This window comes from Triturus cristatus, chromosome 7 (assembly GCF_964204655.1).
Source record: "Triturus cristatus chromosome 7, aTriCri1.1, whole genome shotgun sequence".
NCBI classification, from domain to species: Eukaryota; Metazoa; Chordata; class Amphibia; order Caudata; family Salamandridae; genus Triturus; species Triturus cristatus.
This window is the reverse complement of record NC_140590.1, coordinates 582,969,836-582,994,329: the sequence shown is the minus strand read 5'-3', so window position 1 is coordinate 582,994,329 and position 24,494 is coordinate 582,969,836. Positions and strand designations below refer to the sequence as shown.

The window sequence follows — 24,494 nt, the reverse complement described above, 5'->3', positions numbered from 1 at the left end:
GAAAGCCGAGATGTGTTTTTTGCAAATTTACAAGCACCTGATTCAGTAGACAGATTAAAGTTAACAGCTGATCTTAAGGAAGGTGGTGAGAAAGAAATTTAAACAGCTGGAACATGCATTGAACATTTTTCTGCAAAGTTCACTGGCGAGGACCCAGTATTGTGGAGTACAATTACAAAATGCAGTCTTACTGCTTGGGTGGTAATGGGATTCTGGGGTCATTTTTGAGTTTTATCAGAGATTGTGAGAAGTATGACTAATGTGTTTGTATGAGTTTAGTGGTATAGGAGCAGACAACAAACAAATGAATAATGAAAAAAATATGTACTTATGTGAAATAAAAAATGTTATATTTGTAATTTGTGTGCTGTATAGTATGGAATATTGATAGATTAGTTCTTAGTATTTGAAATACAGGTGGAGCAAACATTTTTGTGATTTATTTCCAATAACCCTTTGCACACAGAAAACATCTGCTGGCAGGAAAACAGTGAGAAGGCACATGTAAAACATTTGCCAAGAAGTAAATGATTCTCTAAGCTGAGAAGTAAGAAAAGAGTTCCAATCTGTGGAGAGGCAAACAGAGGAGTTATTCACTGCAACATATATTTAAACAGGTCAAAGTTTATTAGCAGATTTGTGCTAAATTCCACTACATATCTGCACTTTATGGACAACGAAATTAAAATGAGCGTCAATCATGATCGCTTTTAAGTATGGTTGTGTGTTTTCATGACCTTGATACTGAAAGAACTCACTACTAGGAGGAACTAAAATATTTTTCTTACCATCCATTCTGTGTTCCAAGCCACATTGTAGGCAACACACTGCTCATTTTCTGTGCTTCTTCTACTACTATATCTTGTTCATTGGGCAATATCGCTACTCCATCTTTATATACATTTGAATCACTGCTGGTAAGAAAAATAAATTCATTAGTACTCCTACAAAAGCTAATGAAATTCAGAGTAACAAAACTTCTATGGGTTGGTATATATTTCTATTTGCATTACAGCGTAGTTTGACTTAATATTGTTAAAGCAATCTCTGAAGGTAAGCGGTTATACCAAATTTCAGTTGCACATTATTTATTTAGGCATTCTATATAGTGCAAAATGTGTTGGCTTAACACTTTCCGGCAGTTCTATTCCGAGTCACAAAAGCCTGCCAAAACTCCTGTACTTAATGATGGTAGACAGGGTATTTGCATTGAAGTCAACCATTGTAACATAGACTCTGGGTCCTGAGGGTGCTAGTGTTTGGAACCCTGTCTGTTTATATAGGGGCACAGTCCCAGAATTCCCATAATATGGGTTTTAAGGGTACAATAGCTCAAAAGGAGACTGGATTGCTTTCTCATCTTAGTCTAGGGGCTATTTTAGAGATGTTATTGCCGTGCTTTGATTGTTCTGCTTCACTGTCATGATGTTAAATCTGAATTAGATCATGTTGGCCTTCCAGAATACGAGTTTATGTCCAGGAGTATACATGTAGTAGCAACCTCTACATATAGACCAAGCCATGCCCGGTATCCCAAAAGTACAGAAGACTGTGCACAGTATATTAAGCTGCTGGAGTTTTTTTAAGGGCTTCAGTGGTGTGAATACATTTACTGTGTACATAAATGGAAGCAATTATAAACACTTCAGATGAAAAAGCAGAACTTTAATTTGAGGAACTTTAATTTGAAGGAACCTAAATGTGAATGAGCACTTCCATTTTTAGAATTGAAACTGAGAAGCAGGACTTTTTTTTGGTGCTCCCAAAATGTGATTCAGTCTCCAACAAAAAGACCTCTCTTCTGGGCTTTGCAACATCTGGAAAAAGTTGACGAATACTGCAGACATCCACAGATGTTGATAAATTACAATCTATTTCTGTCAAAAATTCAGAGATCCTAAAGAGATATGTAAAGTACTGAAGATTTCCTCTCTACCTACATTGCTAGTGAGATCTAGGATGAAGAATCCTTACGAAAGAAAAAATGAATATTCTGAGCAAAAGAGGAGTAGCAGCAACAATTTGCCACACAGGCTGACGTTTAGCAAGGACGTTGACCTGTCAGAGCAGCTCAAAGATTTGTTTTCACTAGAGCATCAGAATCCTCTAAACTGCCACTTATTACTTCGAGTGAATAGCACAAGCACATTCTGAGGATAGAGGTTTAAATCCGGGGCCCATAATTATCTGCATGAGGTCTGTCTTTAGAGGAAGCAGGCTCTCCAGTCCTTAATCGATAGAAAGAGGACATCAAGTACACATGGAGGATATCCATTACATACAAGCTTAAAACAAATGGAAGATACTTCAAGCGGGGGAATCACAAATGCCATGTTTATCGCCCCCTGAAGTATAGCAGGTGAAGGACCCCTCTCTTTTCTAGATTTGGGAATTGTTTCATGAAAGAAATGCCACAATGAGAAATACTCTAGAGCAAATTACAACCAGGAAAGTCAACAGCAGGAGTGATTATACAAGATACATATATTCTTATACATAGCTGATCCTACTTAAAACTCGATTTGGAACCTATTAGAAAAGAGTGATCATTTCTGATTCGGGAATGAAAATCACAAAGTAAGTGCAAGGTATGATCAGCAGCAAGAGGTGCTCAAGGTAGCACCTACTTTCATTTCGGTAATGGTCAGCCCAAAAAATGATAGATAAAAATGGTATTTGGTTCTTCAGCCTGGAAGAGACAAAGGTCTTCCTACATCAAACTATTTCATAGCTTTGGCAATGATACCATTCTGTTTTTACACATCATGGCAATAAGGATATATAACTTGCTTCCCTCATCAATGAACCATGACCAGATGGGTTATGTCTAACGGACACACCATAGAGAATGCAAATAAGTCCTACAACTGACTGCCATGGTTAAAGAGAATGAAAAAATATTCTATTAAATTAGCTGGGCTTGACGCCTAGAATTGTGTTTACCAAACCTGGTGGGTCGCGGATCTCACAAGTCCAAGCAATAAAATAAGACGCCTTCATATTCTGCATTTATCTTATCACATTTGCTGCGCTTCAAAGACAGAGGTCAAATGGGAGGCTATGTCTTTAGAAAAATTGTTGCTTATATTTTTTAAGCCTGGTGTTTACAAACTCCTCTTACTTAGCAGTTAAAGAAAGAAAAGTAAAGTGAATTATGAGCCCATTTTGTTCGAGTACAGGAAGTGTGAAAGGAAAGGCTGTATGATGTAATTTGTTATAACGTAACAAAATGTACATACCTGTAAATACACTGTACACAATCAGCAACTAGGATAGCAAAAAGCACTTTTTAAAATTCAGTTGTGATTGAAACAAAGATTTTAATAGGATCAAAACAAGTCAAAACACTTTAGCTGGCGATGCACAAATGATAAATTTTAAGAGAAACACAATTTCCACACATTATCAATTGTGTGCAATATAGGGTTATCAGTCAAACAGAATGTCTGTGCAAATTTAGTGGCCATTTCAATGGAAATGTGCTGTCTGTTAATGAAAATACACTACCACACGATGATTCAGCTACATAAAACAAGCATTGGCAAAGCCAATAGGTCTCGCCTTTTGGCTTTGCCAATGCTTTTTGCTGACGCTGTTCGGTATCTTTCCACTCCAAGACGAGAGTGGGACTAAACTATTATAGCTCGCAAACCCAACAGTGCATCTGTCTCTCACTTGACCATATCTTGTACAGTGCATAGTTTTAGTCAGACCTCGCAACAGGTTTATACGCGCAACATGGCACTATAACTATGTAACTGCAACAGCACACTTTTCTCCTAGTTCAGGAGAAGTTGTGGCTTAGTGGCAAGAGCTGTTGAACCAGGGTCAAATCTCGGAAGCCCGGGTTGTAATACTAGCACCTCATGGCTGGATTGTAATCTTGAAGCAGTGGCACTTCTCGGCTGGGTTGTGATACTGATAATATATGCACAGTAGCACTTCTTGGCTGGGTCGTAACACTGGGTATACACGAGCAGTGACATTTTTGACAGGGCTGTAATACTGGTAATATACCCGCACTTGCACTTCTCTGCTGGGTTGAATACTGGTTACACACGAGCGGTGACATTTCTTGACAGGCTTGTAATACCGGTAAACGCTTGGACTTCTCGGCTGGGTTGAATACTGGTTATATACAAGTAGCGGCATTTCTCGACTGAGTTGTAATGCTAATAATATATGTGCACTAGTCCTTCTCCGCTAGTTTGAATAGTGGTTTTATACACACTGTGGCATTTCTCCTTCGGACTATAATACTAGACACAAGTGAAGGCCTGCAGTGAGTTAGGCCTCAACTACTGTATGCTGCTGGGTGACCATTTCCGGAGTGACCCCTACACAGGGACTCAACCCCACTGGACTCACAAACGTGTATGTAGACACCTGTTGTATCTATGATAACGTAGCCGGGGGAGGGGATAGGGTGTGGCTTCTCAGTAATGGTTTTGATATTTGTAAGTTTGTGGCATAAAACCTAATAAACAGATTAAAAAAAAGAATTAAAGTAGGTTAAAGCTTGAGGCCTCGTTTGCAGATTTTTAACTAAAGTTTAAGAATGAACAGGAACCAAACTACGCACGTGCTCTCTCTCGCTACGCTGAAATTTTACACTACATTTGTTTCGGTGACTATGAGGGACCGCCATATGTGAAGTGGCTTGGGAGAGTATGTGGCACCGTCAGGCAGCCCTGGCTTTTAATGCACCGGCACTTTGCATGCTGGGATTTTTGCGCCCGTATTTGAAGGATTTAGCATACTGTTAGCTGAAAAGGCAGGACGAGCTGTAGGAGTGACCTGCGACCTGGGACCACGTGCAGCTATGTAGCGCAGCCAAGTTAGCACCTCGGCATCCCTATTCTTAATTTTAACACAGAGTAAACTACTTCATACCTGGCTTTCACAAGATATATATGTTTTTAGCGGAGGGTATAGTGATCATCTACTGCAAAACGTCGTCGTGCCGCGGTCAGACCTGTGATTAATTACTTTGATCTGAATTCAGGCGTTTTGTGATTTGAAGAGTCATCACATCCGAGTTGACCTTGCTTACTCGGTAGTAGTTTGGTGACTAGGCGAGCCAAATCTGCCTTTACACAGAGTTTGTATGCTTCCTTTCATTCGCAGGGTGGCTGCTAATGTGCCAAAACTGTACCCATTCCTGGCATGCTTCAAAGGCACTTTTACCAGCGATGCTAACAAGATCCGCAGCACGCGCCAGAGACTGAAGTTTCTCACGGAAACGGGGGCTTAACTACCCACCGCAATGTCCCATCTCTCGTTTGATTGCCACCGGAAGCATCAACGTCTTAGTCTCAGCCATTTGAAGATACAAGCATAAAGTAATACATTTGCGTTGTGGGACCGGACCCAACTCACCACAGCCACCTACCCCACAGAAAAACAGCAAGGAATAAACAGCGTTTTAAAAACAAGGGGCAGAGAGGATTGGGTTGCAGACTCTATGGTCGAAGATCAAAAGATAGCAACATAAGAGGAGCCTTCGAGTGACGGGGTGCTAATTGTCTGCTCTGCATATGGGTGCGGGCAGGAAGCCAAGATAACGATCAGGGAGGAATGCAGCTGGCACAATGCGCGCCACTGCTCGCTACCGACAGCTGTAGGCCGTGGGAGTGAAAGTTTTGAGAAAAGGCGAAACATGCACCCCTCTTTGGCCATTTGCATGCTTTCATTATTGAAAGCCACACGCAAAGGCCAATGGGATGTGTGGGACGAGGCAGACCCACACGGAGAAGTCTCTTGGAAGTCTGAAGTGATTCCAAGAGGCCCTCTCCTAGAACAAGCGCATGCGCACTGTGCTAGGCAAGACATAAAAATCTCCCACCTCATGTCTAATAAAGCTAGGTGGGTCATAAAACATTGTTAAATTGGGCTGTAGTTCTAAAAAGTCTGGGAAGGACTGACCTAGAAGATATTTAACCCTAATGGGATTCCAGTTCCAAAAGGTAGGTACCTATCTACTGTGACTGGTTCCAAGGTTCCAGTACACATGCACTATAGAGGGCTAAAGAAATAGTCAATTGCCTTTTCCTCCCAACTATGTTCTCCATTTCTTTAGAACCTTTACCTTATTGGATGGTATTCAGGCAGTACGGGTACACTTAGATGACTTAGTAGATGAACAAGTTATTTACCTTAAGTAGCGATATATCTGTAAGAGACATATATTAGTTATAGATTCTTACCTTAGAATTACCCCGAGGCGTCAGACTGGATCCGGAGAATTTTTTCTCAGCAGTACCCCTGCGGTAGGTGGCGTTGGTCGACTCTGCGTTCGTTGTCATGTTCGCCGGGATGACTTTGCGGTATCTACTTAGACGCCGACCCTGAATGCTGATTAGTTCTTTTACACGACATTTCACGCCAAAAGCGCAGCGCCATGCAAGACACTGACCACTTATGCATGAAACTAGCACCTTGAAAGGGAGTCCCTTACTCTAGAAGTCAGTTCGCAGAATGGGGTGGTTGGGTGGCGCAGTAAGGAATCTGTAACTAATATATGTCTCTTACAGATATATAGTTACCGAAAGTAAGTAACTTGTTCATCTGAAAGAGTTATAGATTCCTTACCTTAGAATAGATACCCCAGCAATACCAACCCCGGAGGTGGGTCTGTGAACTAAGTTCACACCAGAAAGTCCTGGAGAACTGAACGGCCAAAGAAGCCGTCTCTCCGGACTTGACTCTCCAGGCAGTAATGTTTAGTGAACGTGTGCAGAGATGCCCACGTGGCTGCCTGGCAGATATCACCGTGAGTAATGCCTTTAAGAAACCTAATTACAATAGGGGACTTGAAAAGAGAAGGAAGGCAAAGAAAGGCCGAAATGTCTGAAAGATAGCCTTTAAGGGTGCCCAGAGCAGAGCCCTGCTGGGCCAAAGATAGAATGAAGAGTAGAACCTCTGAAAGAGGGGCAGAAAAGGGATCCACAGCCTTTGCTGCGCACCATGCCACAAATTTGTTCCATCTACAGGCAAATACCGTTTTAGTGGAGGGACCCCTGGCTGCCAAGATGGCTTTACAGACCATGTGAGGAAGGTCAAAAGCTGTCAACTGGAGCCGCTTAATCTCCAGTCAAGGAGGTGGAGGCTGGACAGGTTCAGGTGGAGGACCGTCCCCTGCTTCTGCAACAGAAGATCCTCCCGAAGAGCCAGTCTGATCGGAGGATCGATGGCCATGTTCAAGAGCTCGGGATACCAGACCGGAGCCACAAGAATGACTTGGGCGCGGTCGCGCTTGATCTTCTTCAGCACTCTGGGTTGAAGTGGTATAGGCAGAAAGGCGTATAGAAGACCACAATTCCACTTGCGATGAAAAGCGTCGCAGAGCGAGTGTCACCTTGGAAATTCCAATGCGCAGAACTGCTGACATTGCGCGTTCTCTTTGGCAGCGAACAGATCTAACCAAGGCTCTCCCCACTGCTGAAATATACCTTGCACCACCTCCAAGTGAAGATGCCATTCATGATCCATCATGCACCCGCGGCTGAGTTTGTCTGCCCTGACGTTCAAAGAACCTGCCAGGTGTTGAACCACCAGGGACATGCCCTGATGTTGCAGTCACGTCCGAAGGCGAAGAGGCTCTTGACACAAAGTCCACGACCCCACCCTGCCCGGTTTGTTGCAGTACCACATGGCAGAGGTGTTGTCCGTGAACACCTGCACTACCCTTCCTTTGACAGAAGGAAGGAATGCCTTCAGTGACAGACAAATTACCCTGAGCTCCAGAAGATTGATGTGGAGCCCGGACTCCGCCAGAGACCAGAGGCCTCTGATCTCCACCTCTCCCATGTGGCCACCCCATCCCAGGAGTGACACATCTGGCACCACTGTGAACTCTGGTTGGGGAAGGGAGAGGGATCTGCCGTTGACCCAATACCGGTTTGTTAGCCACCAATGCAATTGGTGTGCAGTGCCTTCCAAGATCTGGACGCAATCGGAAAGATTCCCCTGATGCTGCGCCCACTGGAACTTCAGGTCCGACTGCAGAGCCCGCATATGCCACTTGGTATGATCCAACAGCAGTAAGCAGGAGATCATGAGGCCCAGCAGCCTCAAGGTTATCCTCACCGAAACCCGGGATAGAGGCTGAAACATCGGTATCATAGCCTGAATATCCCGGACTCGCTGCTTTGGAGTATAAGCCCGAAACTGCGCTGTATCCACAACTGCTCCGATGAAAAGGAGCTTCTGAGAGGGAATCAGATGTGACTTCGGGACTTTGATAGTGAACCCCAGCGAATGCAGGAGGTACGCCGTAGTCTGGAGATGGGAGACGACAGCCTGGGGCGAGACCCCCTTCAACAGCCAGTCGTCGAGATAGGGTAAGACTGGCCTCAGCCGCCCTATGCAACTACACAGCGTAGGGGGCTCCCTCCTCTGTGGCCATGATAGGTGGAGAAAGCATACCAAGGTCTGGGGAGGTATCCAGACCACTAGCCTCACCCAACTCCTCTCTCCAGTCCGGCTCTTCAAGCTGGTCTGCCAGAGGGTCAACAGACCCCTCCCAGTCCTCCTCACCCTCCTCTGGCTGCCACTCAGGGTGATAAGGAACACCAGGGTAGAACAGTGTAGTACCGGTCGGCACCGGTACCAGCGTCGGTCGACGCCACTCCGGCTCCGTGTCCAAGTCGAGGGGGAGGCCGGGGTCGACGGTGGCCGGGGACACAACCGGCATCGGAGGTGGCGGAGGCGTCGTCAGAGGAATCGGTGCCAGGGGAGGTGTTGTGAGGTCGACCGGCACAGATCCGAATCCGCAGAACCCGAAGGCACGAAGCTGGGCAGGGGACGCTCTGGTTCCCGGGAATGTAGGGAAACTCAGAGCTGTCCCAGTGTGTCCCGCGCTGGATGGGGTTAAAGGTGAACAGCAACGGTGCTTCTTCACCATCTTCTTGTGCTTCGACTTACCTGATGACAAAGACTTAGAGGAGGAATGATGGTGGTGACTTCGCGACCGGTCCCGCAGCCTCCGACCGGGACCTCGAGTGGGGCGAAGCTGACTGTTGGGCCTCCAGAAGCTTTTGGGACCGATCCCGCAAAGACTTCGGGTTTATGACACGACAGTCGGAGCGCGATTTTGGGTCGTGGTCGCGCTCCAGGCACCAGAGGCACACGAGGTGCAGGTCCGTGACTGACCAACTTGTGACATGAGTCACAAGGCTTGAAGCCGGTCCAACGATGAGACATCTCTACGTGCACCAGGAGTCGAACGACTCGAAAAAGATGTTGACAAAAGTAAAAAAGTTAGAGAAAAAATGACTAAGGATACCGCTCTCTCCAGATCTGCGCTGGCTGGCGTGGAAAAAGAAAGAACAGACGTCAGCGCGCAGGAGTGGCATCTAAGTAGGTACCGCAACATCATCCCGACGCCGATAACAAACGCGGAGTCGACCGACGCCACCTACCGACACACAGGGGTACTGCTGAGAAAAAATTCCCCCTGTTCCAGTCTGACAATTGGGGGTAATTCTAAGGTAAGGAATGTATAACTAATCGTCTTTTAGATTAATGTTACATACATTACATGACGTAACACCATTAAATCTAAGGTGGATATTTTCACATCACGAAATCTTTTCAGAAAAGAACAAGTTTCGTATCTTCGGTAATAATCTTTCCTGGTGGATAGTCTAACTGCTGAAAACAAATTTTCTGGAAATGTATTCTCCTGCAAGCCGATAGAAGGTTGTGTGGCTCCGCACCAACATGTTGCGCTCCGTAAGTGACAAGCAGAGCTGCATGTAAGCGCCAAACATGGACACTTACGTCAGTCGCTTTTTATGGTGTTCCCACCCTCAGAAACAGAGGCCTGTAGAACATGGTCATGACCAGTGTGCAGATCTCTAGAAATTGAACCTTTTTAGGAGGAAAGAGTCCAGTTCACAGAATGGGGAGAGTCAGAGTGGAATTTGTGGTGAGATAAGGTATTAACCAGAAAGATTGTTACCGAAGATAAGTAACTTGTTCTTCTGATGGATACTTTTAACTGCAGATTCTTCACCTTGACAAAAATACCATAGCACTACCCCCCAAGGTGGAGGGTCTGTGAAATGGCTCATAGCAAAAAGTCCTGCAGGTCCAAGGGGGCACAGTCGAGGCAGTGGTGCTTAGTGAACGCTTGTACGCCCATGTAGCCACTTGACAAGTGCCCAGGACGGGCACCCCGCATGCTAAAGCAGTAAGAGCAGCTGTGACCCAAGCCTTCTGGAGGCTGCCTCTGCACCAGTGCAGAATGTATATTTATACAGAGAATAATTAATCAAGAGATGATCCATTTTGGCACTATTACAAAGAGCTGATCATCCACATCTGTTTCTTGGTACGATCAATATAAAAGTTTAGTTTGCCTTTTAGGGCCCAAATGATGGAGTCTCTCTTGCTCCTTAGATGAATGAGGTGGAGCACATAATGCCAGAAGGGTGATATCCAGTCTGAGGGAAAATGAGTGACCACTTTACGTAGAAAGGAAGCTCAGGTCGTCAACACTAACTTAACTGGAAAGAAAGTGGTACAAGGCAAATTGACAAAGAGAGCATGCAGCTGGCTCACACATCTAGCCAATGGTATGGTTATATTGATAAGAAAGACAGTATACAATGTTAGTCATCTTAAATGACAACTCTGAGGTGGCTCAAAGGGGTGTAAATTAAAAAAGTAAGAACTAAGTCCAAGTCCCACTGCTGCATCCTAAAGAGCCGTGGTTAAAGCAAATGTAGTGAACTTTTCAAACATTTCAGCACAACAGGTGATTTAAATAACAAAGGCTCATCCAGCAACCACAAAAAAGCTGAAATGGCAGATAAGTAGCCCTTAATAATGCCCAAAGCAAGTCCTAGCTGGACTAGGAAGAGAGCAATCAACAAAACGTCAGCCAACTTTGCTTATAATGGGTCAATTTGTCAGACGCCACACTAATCCACAAATTTGTCCCAATGACTGGTATACAAGGATTTTGTGGAGGGACACTTTACTACTAAGATGACAACAATGACTTCAGGAGGAAGGCTGAAGGTGGTCAACTGATGCTGCTCAAGCATTGGGAAGCAGATTGTGCAGGACTGAGTGCACACCCTGCACCTGGTTCTGCAATGGAAGATCCTCCCAAAACAGTTACTTGATCTAAGGACAGGTGTTCTTCCCAGAACTTCTGGGTACCACACCCTACTGGTTCAATCCGGAGCCACTAGGGTGAGCTGGGCCAAGTCATACTTGTTCTTTTTCAGAACTTGAGCTAGGATGGGTAGGGGCGAGAGGGCATATAGGAGGCATATGAATGCCCTGGACTCTCCGTTTTGGGAAAAAAGGCTCGCAACCAAACCATTTTCAGAATAGCTGCTATGAAAGGGAGCAGCTGCAAAAGAGTCAGGAGTGACTTTAGCATGTTCATAGTAAACACTAACAATATTGGAAGGTTTGCCGTTGTCTGGGGGTGGTTGACGACTGCCTGAGGCGAGCCGTCCTCCAGCAGCCAGTCATTGAGGTTGGGGCAAAACTAGTACCCCTGACCTTGGAAGGTGTGTTATGACCACCACATCACTTTTGTGAAGGTATAAAAGGGCACTTATCAGCCAGGTTCAACACCATCATCCAGTCTCCGGGAGTCTAAAGAAGATAGGCTCTGGGCAACAGTAAGCATTGTGAATTTGTCTTTCTGCAAGAATGTGTTGAGATGGTGCATGTCTAGGCACAAGGAAGTAGCAGGAATTACACCCAGTTCCCACTTCTGAGGCCAAAATCCTCTCAATGATACTTTTGGCCAAAAGAATTGGGCACTATCTGTTCCAGGATAGACAGATATTCCCAGTCACCTCCCTGATGGTGGTGGAAGGTGTGGCAGAGTGGAAAGAAGCGGGAGGTCATAGACCTAATGGACAATTTGGAGGTTACATATCTAAAATAACAGCATGTCAGTATTGGAGGAAATATTGGATCCTGCCTCCGACAGGATGACCTGTGTGTCTGCAGAGCCACACTACTCCATTTTACAGCTGAGGATGCTGGAGGGGTGGATGCCTGAGATGCACCTTGTCCCTGCTGCTATAAACGTGGTCTCTGAGAACCGTGGCCCTCAACAAGAAATGGCTGAGAGGCTTGCTGGACTGGAGAAAGGATCTTGCATTGGCATAATGGAAAACCTCTGCCACAGCCACGAACCGGTCAAAATTGCTGGTGGAAACGTCTTGCAGTTCGCTTTACACCGAAAAGGCAAGAGCTCTCAAACACCATGTCCATTAAGGATGCCTGCATATTCCCGGAGAAGCAAGTAGACCTTATCCAGGCATTGTGCCGAAGGATCACTCTGGTGCCCATTGTGGTGCCCATTGTTTACACTGAACAATCAGCCAAATCCATTCTAGAACAAACAACTAATTTTGCTGCATCGTGATTGTCCTCAATAGCTTGGGTAAGTGGCGCCGAAAGGTTGTCTGGAACAGCCGGGAAAACTTGTGCCACAGAATACAAAAGGGCAAGAGAACAGCAGCCCAGAAGGCAGCTGGAATTCACAGATCTGACGGCCAGGATAGCAAATGGTAAAATCAGTTTCCCAAATGTCTTCATGCATTGGAATTGATTTTGCTGGCGGACATCTGTAACACCAGTCACTCTGGTGTTGGGCGTTAAGTGAGAAAGAATAGGTTGCCCGTTGCACAACAATGGCAACATGGAACCAGTCTGTTGACAGGCACACCAGAACAAGGTTTTGTCCAAGTCCTCAAAAGAGGATGTGCAACCTCTGTTGCCTTTAGCACCACAACAGCAAAAAAGTGGTGATGTCTTCCATTGCAAGACTGGTGGAGACACTGGTGGTGGGTGGGGGCTATGATGGTGGTGGTTGATGGGTTATGAGGAGGCACACGGAGCCCCTAGTTGAGAAGGTATCCAGCCCACTGGCATCATGAGGCTCTTCATACCAGTTTTCTTTGTGATATTGGGAAACATGTTTATCCCCTTCTTCAGCATGACGCTCCGTCCTCCTTAGCCACAGTAGATTGAGAGAACATACCAGTATCTCGAGAGATGTCCAGTCCACTGGCTTCTGCAAGCTTCTCATACCAGTCCAATTCCTCACCAAGAGTGTCTAACTGGTGTTCTATATGGTCCAGTCAATCCACCCACTCTTCTCCCATGCCTCAAAACATTCAGGCAACGACCTAGAGCCCCTGGGCTCTACCGGCACCGGAATCAACGCCGATCAACGTGTTCCGACTCAGAGTTGTTGAGAATCAGAATGGGACTGGCACCGGGAGCATCAACTTCGAGGCTGGGGAAGGGCGTGTTGCCACGACCGGTGCCGATCCAGATCTAAGATCGGATGCATGAGATCCCCCCGGAATCCGATCCATGAGATCCTACCGGAGTCATCGGTGCACAGGCAGGGTCGGCCCACTCAAATACTCAGCGCATGGCCTCGTAAAACCCTTTTATTTGAGCGGGGGTCGCTCTCGGAACTTGGAACAGCTCTGCAGAATTGTGCCTGGAACGTCGACGTTCCTCACTCATCCTCAATGGACAAGGTGAAGTTAAAATCCTTCTGGACTTCTTTTTGTGCTTCTTCCCAGAGTGTCCCGAGGACCTCGAATGAGATGAAGTCCCACAACATTCTCTTCGATTGGGACAGAGATCTCCCAGTAGTTGCTCTAGATGGCGTTGACTGCCAGTGCCACACGGCTTAAACCATACCTTTCTAGAGGTCATCCTCGACACACAGGTGAAAAAATCTTAGACAAAACATCGAAAAAGTCTGTGAAAATGAGAAAGAGAGGTGGCTCTTTTCTGGATCAGCGCTAACTTGGATGTAAAGAAAATAACAGACGTCTGGGCGGCTGAGTGGTTCCAATATAGGTGACCACATTACATACGGCACAAACTATGCCACACGGAGCTGAACGCAGCCAACCGACAGCGCGCAGGGGTATTACTCAGGCAAATGTTTCTGGATCCAGTCTGATGCCTGGGAGATTCAAGGTAAGGAATCTGCAGCTAGAAATGTATCAGATATCTGTTAGTGACAGTCCCTACACAGTTTAAATCTTGTTGCTTTAGAGTGCAATTTTTCATTGCACATGGGATAAATGTTGAAAACGTTTGGGTCAAAAGACCGAAGAGAAGCTTCAGGTCCATGTTTGGAGGCACGGAAAGAAAGGGTCTGATGTCAGCATACCTGGGTAGAGCCCATATGTACGACATCAACTACTGGACAGAGGAGAACTGCCTTAAAAGTTTCAGGATCCAGTCAAACACCTAGGAAATACTCGCAAGGTGAGGAATCTGCGGTTAGAGGTATCCATTGGAGGAGTTAGTGACTAGCCAGTTTTATTTAAACATCACTCCTTTTATGGAGAAAACAATCTTCCAGCAGATTCCTCACCGTATCAATGGTCTTTGAGGAGACAAAGGGGGGGGGACATCAAATATATAGTCAAATAGAAATGAATGGTCACTTCTTTTAATACTATGAATACTATGCAGACCTCCACAAAAGTGCCACATTGTACGATGAGGACGCTATGCATACCTTCCTTGCACCGCTACTCCTCCCGTGTCTCACCACTGACACAGTGACATCACCCCACAAGAGATAAAAGCAGCCATTAAGAACATGGCCTGAGGTAAAACACCAGGAACTGAAGGGTTACCAGTAGAATTCTATGAGACGTATTCGGACATGCTGGCCCACACACTGGTAACTCTGTATACTGCGGCCAAACAAGATGGCTACCTCCCAGCTACTCCCAGTGAAGCTGATACTCCCCCTACTGAAACTCTGGAAACTTGCCCACAATTGTGAGGCGTATAGGCCACTCTCAATGTTGAACATTGACTATAAAGTATTGGGCAGAATTCTAGCCACCTGGTTGTTACCACAAATGACCAAACTGCTCCATCCGAACCATGCAGGTTTTATACCCGGCCGTAATACTGCCATCAACATCAAACACAGAGTACATTACTGGAGGCCAGCAACTACGATTCTGAGGAAGCAGCGGTATTTGCTGTTGACATAGAAAAGGCATTTGATAGCCTGGAATGGGGGTATCTATATTAAGTCATGTCGCATATTCAACTAGGCAGGGGAATTTTTGGGCATGGAACAGACTGTTATATGCAGATCCGGTTGCTAGAGTTTGAACAGGCAGAACTATTTCACAAAGCTACAAGGTTGGGCGTGGGACACGGCACGGGAGTCCTTTGTCACCACTGCTTTTCGCTTTGGCTATGGAGCCCCTAGCCAATCATGCATGGCTGGGAGATGCCTACGGGGACTGAGGGTTGAAGTACGAATTGGCATAGGATAGCCCTGTACACAAATGAATTATTGATCTTTTTGAGGAACACACGTGGGAACCTCACAGGAGCCAGGTCTATTTGTAGCTCGTTGGCTCCATCCGGCTTGAAGGTAAACTGACTGAAGTCCAGACTGTTCCCGAACTCTTCTGGGCGGTGTCCCCCAAGCTGGAGAGTTCACAATGGGAGTCACAATGTTTGCCCTAGCTGTGAGTCAGAATGTACTATGATCATGCCGACTTGCTAAATGGTAATACAGGTCTTGCAATTAGATCACTCAAATCCAATATGGACTTTTGGACCTCGCTTCCATTGTCAGTGATAGGGCGGATAGAGTTCCTGAAAATGATTGCACTCCTACATCTATCATATTTTTGTTGCGGAGCTTCCAGTCTAGATCCCAAAGGGAAAGTTCCAAAACTTGGACTCTCTAGTCACGGCATTTATGGGATCAGGTCACAGGAGGGTAGCACTTTTGTCGATGAGGTGCCGTCATCATCTGGGGGCCTAGAGGTCTCAGAGTTCGAAACATACTATCTAGCAGCCCAACTCCAGTGGCTTGTCCAGTGGATGGCAGGTCACCTGAACCAGGCCACCACCCTGGGACCTTTCATCCTGGGTATCTGGGACCTTACAAGAGTCTGTAAGGGTGCCAGGGGTGCGCCATTCTGCAACGGATTCGCCGGAGCTCCGGGTGATTTCAAAGTGCTGGACTAGAGGTCTGCAAAAGACAGGGACGAAAATCCTATATTTCCCAGACTTGCTAATTACAATGTTGGCAGAGCCACCAGTACTGTTACCTTTTGATGAATTCCGCTCAGATTGTGACCTCCCACAGGGGCACTTATTGCTCCACAGAGCAATCACATCAGCATTCCGCAAACATTGGGCCACAGGCACTGTCAAGCCGCAGCCACATAGGAGCTGTCATTATATGGTACTTTCGTCAGGAAACATCAAGGAAGCATATTTAGGGCTATAGAGGGTGACATACACTGACCATTGGACAGATTGAGAGCACACCATTCCTGAAAGCAATTGTTGATAAAGTTCATGACAGACTCCCAAAGCCATCGCGAAACGACAGATTCAAGCGGATTCATTTGTATGTGCTTCACAGAGCATACCTCACTCCAGAACGCTTAGGTAGATACTTTCAGGTGATGGAGGCGGAGTGTCTGAGAAGCTGAGAGGTTGGAACAAACTTGGTGCATTTGCTGTGGCCTTGCCCTTCGATCTGTGGGTATTGGGAGGGGGTTACGGGAAAGGTAGCAGATGTTATAGATAAGGAGGACCCCTGTTTCCCTGGCAATTCTCTACTGAGTTGGTTTCCCTGAAAAAACAACAAGTTAACAAGCAAGTTCCATGACTCGGCCTTCGTCAACTATGCATAGGTTCCAATGGGGAACCCATTAAGAAAGATAAAGTACAAGTTACTTACCTTCGGTAACGATGTATCTGGTAGAGACGATTCTAGCAGCAGATTCCTTAACGTAGAATTATCCCCAGCCGTGAGACTGGACACGGAAAATTTCCTGCCCAGCATCTCTGCGCGCTGGGGGCGGCACCACGCGACTCCGCCCCGACGTCCTCCGCGGGTGTGATGTCAGCGAGGTCCCATAAGTCCCACACCGGCGCGCTGACATCAGTTTGCTTCGGAGAACTTTTCCGCGCCACAAGGCGGAGCCATCACAACAAAACTGAGGAGAGCATGGGAACAGTGTGCGAAATAATAAACAGAACAAAAATAGAGAGAAACAAAAGGTAAGAAACATCACCAGGTGGCACCAAGGCAGCAAAAGGCGACAACAGTATGCCAGAGAAGGAAAAGAACAGAGCACCACTCTGAGGAACAACCGCGCAAGCCAAGGCAAAAGCAGCAGGAGGCCATCGCAAGAAAAGCGCAAAGCACGAGAGAGAGAGAGAGAGAGAGGCTGCAAGCACAACCACAAGGGGAAGGGGCACAAGAAAAGAAAAGGCACCAAAGGCAGGGGACAAGGAAATACATAAAAAGACAGTGGGTTAGAACAAGCAGGCCGGCACGGGCATACACAGCCAGCAGCAGGCAACATCATGGAACGGTGCACCCAGGACAAGCCAGACGCCAGCCGAAGGCAGAGGCCAGAAAGGGCCAAGACACACCCAAGGGAGGGGCCGGTCCAGAAACACACACACTGACCCACAAAAGAAGCGGAACCAGGCAGAAAGAAAGAGAGAGAGAGACGGAGGACAGACCAACCCGTCCACCAGAACACAAAAACACAAAAACCAAGGAAAGCCAGTCTCCCCCACCCCCCTGGGACACCAGACAGAGGACCAAGCCGAAAACCGGACAGAAGTGCGGAACCGCTACAACACAATGCAGCAGACAGCAGCAGACTGGGCTAGCGACATAGCGACCCAGGAGAAGGACGGACCGGGGCGCTAGGCAAGCTGCTTCAAACAATCAGCAAGAAGATTGCACCTGTGACATACCGCAACGCCACGGAGAGCAGAAGCCCGAAGTGCGACCACACCTCCCCAGCACCTGATTGAGCTATGTAATAGCTACCATTACCCCACATAGGGTACGTTACGTCCCAAGAACTTGGGAACACCTCTGAGGAAAAAGATTTCGCAACAGAGGACAAACCGAAAGACCTGCGGAGAAAACCGCAGACGGCTTGCCAATCAGCCAATAAAGACTACACAGAAGGCCTAATCTCAGGGCCTACACGGGACTACCAACAGCCAAAACCACAAGTCAGAAAAAGGCTAGACCAGTAGCCAATAGCACCAAGGTCCCAGAAAAAAGGGGACTCTAATGCACATCAACCACACAGAACACGCAACCGGGGTTACTCGTTACAAGACCCCAGAAAAACAATGGAAGAACACCCCCCAAAACACAGACCGACATACAGGTCACGGGGGTGGGGGGGGAGGAGGACGACGAAACCCCGCAAGAAACCTCGGAATGGCAGAATCCCCAGGGGCGTGGAACAAAAGAGCGCCATCAAAGGGAAGGTCAACCAGCCTTTCTCTAACGTCCTCAGGGAATACACTATCCCGTAGCCAGGCATGGCGACGAAGGGCCACTGAAGAAGCCATGGTATGACCAAGCACCTCCGAAATGTCCAGAGCCGAACGAGACCCGGCAACCTCCCGCGACACCACAGGGACCCACGCGGGAATTTGCGGCGAGGCAGAGGCGCCGTGGTCCGAAGTAGGGAACCCCGAAGGGCCGCACCCCGATGGCACCACATCTTCAGAACCTGGAGCCGAACCTGTCAGAAGTCCCCGCACGCAGCAAGGGATCAGAAGACGTCCCAGGTAGAGAAGGAGAAGATGGAAAGGCCAAAGAGGCATGCAAGGCCGCTGCATAGCCCTCCATCTGGGCTCTGGTCACCCCCGCGCCGGGGAACGGTGGATAGGGTGGCGACACAGGGGGCCGCACCACCCGCGGAGACCCGGCGCCCCCAACAAGCCAGGGACCGGGCCTCTGGGGACAAACTGCGACACTTACCAACAGGTGAGCAACGCCCTTGCGGCCTGGGAGAGGGACGATATCGGAGACGGAAGCAGCAGGTCTTGAAGACTTCCGCGGGGGACGGGCGCAGCGACAACGACGACCTGGACATGCCGAAAGGAGTTTCATCCGGCGCTATCGCCGGGACTTCGGCTTCATTTGCTGACACGCCTCGCAGTCCGTGGAGTCGTGGTGCTCCCCCAAACACCACATGCAGATGGGGTGAGGGTCCGTCACCGACATCTGGCGCGCGCAAGACGAGCACGTCTTGAAGCCCGAAGGCATTTGCACAAAAAACGCTTAAAGCAGAAAAAGAAGGCCTGAAACAAGCCAGAAAACACGATCCGGGTCCGCGTTGCACGCGGAAAAGAAGAAAACTGACATCAGCGTGTCGGGGTGGGGCTTATGTGACCTCGCTGACGTCAACCCTGTGGAGGACGTCGGGGTGGAGTCGCGTGTTGCCCCCGGCGTGCAGAGATGCTGGGAAAGAAAGTTTACCGGGTCCAGTCTCAAGCCTGGGGATAATTCTACGTGAAGGAATCTGCAGCTAGTAGTCTCTATCAGATACTAGATTTAAATCCCACTGGGGCAATATGAAGGGAGTAGGCGGAAACAGATTAGTAAGGCCCTTAATAAACTTTAAAACAATTGGGAGATTTAAAAAGAGATGGCTGATCAGGTAAACAAAGAAATGCGGATAAAGCCGACAAATAACCTTCAACAGTAGCCACAGCACAACCCTGTCGGGCCAAATGCAGCGAAAAGCAAAGAACATCAGAAAGATGAGCTTTTAAAGGATCAATAGACCTCTCTCCACACCATTTACCAAATTTTGACCACCTGTAGGAGTAAATGGACTTGATGGAGTGTCGCCTGGCCGATAAAATAACATCCACCACGTCAGGCGGGAGAGAGAAAGAATTCAGGTTGCCCCGTTCAATCTCCAGGCATGAAGGTGCAGGCTCTGGAGGTGGGGGTGTAGAACCTGACCCTCCGACTGCGAGAGGTCTACCCTGAGAGGGAGAGGGAGCCGAGGGTGCAATGAGAGGAGCTGAAGGACCCTCAGCATCAGCCAGATCCAACAAACCTTCCGGAATGGGAGAAAATCTTGGTGACTGCGCCGGAGTCCCCTTGTACTAAGGAGAATGGGTCGGAGTCACTTGAGGAGACACTAAAGGTGAAGGAGAGACGAAATCCTTAACACGACATCGAGGAGCCGGAGAAGGCGACCTTGAAACCACAGCCTTCGACGAGCGGTGCCGAGATCCATGCCTCTTCTTCTTGTGCTTCCTCTTGGAGTCATGTGAAGTTGACGACCTCAACTTCGACCTCAACTTCGAACGTTTTTGACCCCTTTTTTCTTTTCTCACTTTAGCCATGTACAGTTTGGCTTCCCGTTCATTCAAGGCCTTCGGGTTAATCTTTCTACAGCAAGAACAGCCCTTGACGTCGTGATCTGATGATAAACACCACAGACAGTCCTCATGGGGGTCAGTGATCGACATATGACCCCCGCACACTTTACAGAGCTTGAAACCCAATTTTCTCGGAACAGACATGGCAAAACCACAGAAGGAAATAATCCAAAATACAAAGTATCTAGCAGAAAGTATGGAGAGTCCGGAAAAACCGTTCGCATTGACAGCGCGGAAAAAAGGGAACTGACGTCAACACGCCGACATGGTCCTCTTATGGCTCAAGTGACGTCATGCAGAGCCGCAACGGAGGCTCCTTCTTTGTCAAGGAATAACAGGCTTTAATAACCAAGACGACCCATCGGGAGATAGTCCGCTTGTGTACGGCCCGACCTGTCTTGGCACCAAAATAGCCAACAAAGAGCTGGTCATCCATCCGGAACTGTTGTGTGCGACTCAGGTAACATGAGAGCTCACGTTTTGGGTCAAGACGGTGGAGCCTCTCTTCCTCTCTGGAAGGATGCGGAGGTGGAAAGAAGGTGGGCAAAGTGATGGTCTGCCCGATGTGAAAACTCTGACCACCTTTGGCAGAAAAGATGGACGCGTTCTGAGCACAACCTTGTCCGGATGGACAGACAGACAGAAAAGGAGGCTTGCAAGAAAGAGTCTGGCGCTCACTCACTTTCCTAACGGAGGTGATGGCAACCCGGAAAGCAGTCTTCAAAGTAAACAGACGAAGAGGACAGTTGTGAAGAGGCTCAAAGGAGCACACATTAGACATGTGAGAATCAGATTCAAGTTCCACTGTGGCATAGGAGGGAAAAGGTGAGTAATGCCTTCAAAGAATCTATTTACAACAGGGGACTTGAAAAGAGAGAGCTGATCAGGAAGCCTGGGAAAGGATGAAATAGCCGAAAGGTAGCCCTCGATAGTGCCCAGAGCAGAGAAAGAAGGAACAAAAGAACTTCTGAAAGAAGGGCAGAAAGGGGATCCACAGCCTTTGCTGTGCACCATTCCACAAATTTGTTTCACCTGCAGGCATATACCAACTTAGTGGTTACCAGAATGACATAACAGACTTCAGGAGGCAAGTCGAAAGGAATCAACGGCCGCCGCTCAATCTCCACGCAAAGAGGTGGAGACTGGACAGGTTCAGGTGGAGAACCGTCCCCTGTTGCTAGGACAGAAGATCCTCCTGCAGGGGCAGTCGGATCGGGGGATCAATGGTCATACTGAGTAACTCGGGATACCAATCTCTTCGATCCCAGTCCGGAGCCACAAGAATGACTTGGGCGCGGTCGCGCCTGATCTTCTTCAGCACTCTGGGCATAAGTGGTATAGGCGGAAAGGCGTACAACAGACCGCAACTCTAATTGCGGCAAAAAGCATATTCTAGCGACTGCCGCCTTGGAAATTCCAACGCGCAGAACTGCTGACATTGCGCGTTCTCTTCGGTGGCGAATAGATCTAACCAAGGCTCTCCCCACTGTTGAAAGAGACCTTGCACCACCTCCGAGTGAAGAAGCCATTCCTGATCCATCATGCACCTGCGGCTGAGTTCATCTGCCCTGGTGTTCAGTGAACCTGCCAGGTGTTGAACAACCAGGGAAATGCCCTGATGTTCCATCCATGTCCAGAGACGCAGGACCTCCTGACATAGGGTCCACGACCCCACCCCTCCCTGTTTGTTGGAGTACCACAAGGCGGTGGTGTTGTCTGTGAACACCTGTATTACTCTCATTGACAGAGGGAAGGAATGCCTTCAGTGCAAGTTGGATCGCCCGGAGCTCCAGAAGGTTGATATGGAGCCTAATCAATCAATCAATCATGGCATTTGTAAAGCGCACTACATAGGTCAGAAGGTCTTCGGTCTGCCGTAGGCGGATGGGGAGGGTGTTCCATGTCTTGGCGGCGAGGTGGGAGAATGATCTGCCGCCGGCGGTCACTCTTCGGATGTGGGTGGCGAGGGCGAGGTCTGAGGAGTGGAGCTGGCGGGTGGGGGTGTAGAGGCTGAGTGGGCTGTTGAGGTATAGTGGTCCGGTGTTGTGGAGTGCCTTGTGTGCGTGGGTGAGGAGTTTGAAGGTTATCCTCTTGTTGACAGGGAGCCAGTGTAGGTCTCTCAGGTGGGGTGTGATGTGGCTGCGGCGAGGGATGTCGAGGATCAGGCGTGCGGAGGCGGTCTGGATGCATTGAAGCCATTTCAGGAGTTTGGCCGGAGCTCCTGTGTAGAGTGCGTTTCCGTAGTCCAGTCTACTGCTGACGAGGGCCTGGGTGACTGTCCTTGTTTCGGTGGGGAGCCACTTGAAGATCCTGCAAAGCATGCGGAGGGTGTTGAAGCAGAAGGAGGAGACGGCATTGACCTGCTTCGTCATGGAGAGGGTAGAGTCGAGGATGACCCCTAGGTTGCTTGCGTGGTCGGTGGGAGTTGGGGGTGTTCCTAATGCAGTCGGCCACCAGGAGTCGTCCCAGGCCGAGGGGGTGGATCCGAGGATGAGGACCTCCGTCTTGTCCAAGTTCAGCTTCTGTCGGCTGATTCTCATCCAGTCGGCGACGGCCTTCATTCCTTCGTGGAGGTTGGTTTTAGCAGTGTGGGGGTCCTTGGTGAGGGAGAGGATCAGTTTGGTGTCTTCGGCGTAGGAGATGATGTTGAGGTCGTGCCGTCGTGCGATGTGGGAGAGTGGTGCCATGTAGACGTTGAACAACGTTGGGCTGCGGGATGAGCCTTAGGATACGCCCCAGATGATCTCGGTGGCTTCGGAGCAGTAGGGGGGGGAGGCGGACGCTCTGTGTTCTGCCAGAGAGGAAGGAGGAGGTCCAGTCCACTGCTTTCTCTTGGATTCCGGCGTCATAGAAGCGTGTTCGTAGTGTGCGGTGGCAGACCGTGTCGAAGGCGGCCGACAGGTCCAGGCGGATGAGGGCCGCGGTTTCTCCGTTGTCTAGCAGGGACCTGATGTCATCGGTGGCAGTGATGAGGCCGGTTTCGGTGCTGTGGTTGCTGCGGAACCCTGACTGGGACGGGTCCAGGATGCTGTTCTCCTCGAGGAAGCTGGTCAGTTGTTTGTTGACGGCCTTCTCGATGACCTTCGCCGGGAACGGGAGCAGGGAGATGGGGCGGAAGTTCTTGAGGTACTTGGGGTCCGCCTTGGGTTTCTTGAGTAAGGCGTTGATCTCTGCGTGCTTCCAGCTCTCCGGGAAGGTCGCTGTCTCGAAGGAGATATCGATGGTTTTCCGGAGGTGGGGTGCAATGGTGCTGCTGGCTTTGTTGAAGATGTGGTGTGGGCAGGTCAAGGGTCGCTCACCTCACCGCGGGCGCCATATATGGGGAGGAGGGAGGGAGGAGCAGCTGGGAGGCGGGAGTCAGGAGGAAGGGGCAGCGATCGGGCAAGACTAGACTCCGTCGGAGACCAGAGGCCTCTGATCTCCGCCTCTCCCATGTAGCCGCCCCATCCCAGGAGGAACGCATCAGTCACCACTGTGTGCTCCGGTTGGGGAAAGGAGAGGGATCTGCCATTGACCCAATGCCGGTTCGCGAGCCACCACTGGAATTGTTGTGCAGTGCCCTCCGAGATCTGGACATAATCGGACAGGTTCCCCTGATGCTGCACCCACTGGAACTTCAGGTCCCACTACAGAGCCCGCATATGCCATCTGGCATGATCGACCAGCAGGATGCAGGAGGCCATGAGGCCCAGCAGCCTCAGGGTCGTCCTGACCGAAACCCAGGATAGAGGCTGAAAGTTCGGAATCAGAGCCTGAATATCCTGGACTCGCCGTTCAGGAGGATAGACCCGAAAGTGCGTCGTATCCAGAACCGCTCCGATGAAGGGGAGCTTCTGACAGGGAATCAGGTGCGACTTCGGCACACTGATGGAGAACCCCAACAAATGCAGGAGGTCGGCCGTAGTATGGCGGTGGGAGAAGACTGTCCGGGGCCAGCTCATCTTCAACATGAGCTGTGACCATCACCATCACTTTCGTGAACACCCGAGGGGCGCTGGTAAGGCCATAGGGGAGCACAGTAAACTGAAAGTGGTTGTGGCCTACTGTAAACCGCATGTAATGCGGGTAGGACGGGAATGTGGAAATATGTGCCCTGCAGGTCCAACGCTACCATCCAGTCTCCAGGGTCGAGGGCAGACAAGATCTGAGCCAGAGTTAGCATCTTGAACTTCTCCTTCCGGAGGAAGCGATTGACGTCCCTGAGGTCCAAGATAGGACGCAGGCCCATGTCCTTCTTGGGCACCAGAAAGTGTGTTGAGTGGGAATAA

General features: G+C 48.8%; 1 protein-coding gene across 3 annotated transcripts in view; it reads right to left on the bottom strand.

Moving 5' to 3' along the window:
• The window catches only part of SPAG9 (sperm associated antigen 9), a 1,633,747-nt gene that overhangs the window by 403,876 nt on the left and 1,205,377 nt on the right, over positions 1 to 24,494 (bottom strand). For 2 of the 3 annotated variants that reach the window (XM_085617154.1, XM_085617156.1), the window contains one exon: positions 789 to 914. In XM_085617154.1, the coding sequence (XP_085473280.1) occupies positions 789 to 914 (126 nt within the window). The remainder of the gene's footprint in view (positions 1 to 788; positions 915 to 24,494) is intronic. The other variant, XM_085617155.1, reaches the window with a different exon arrangement.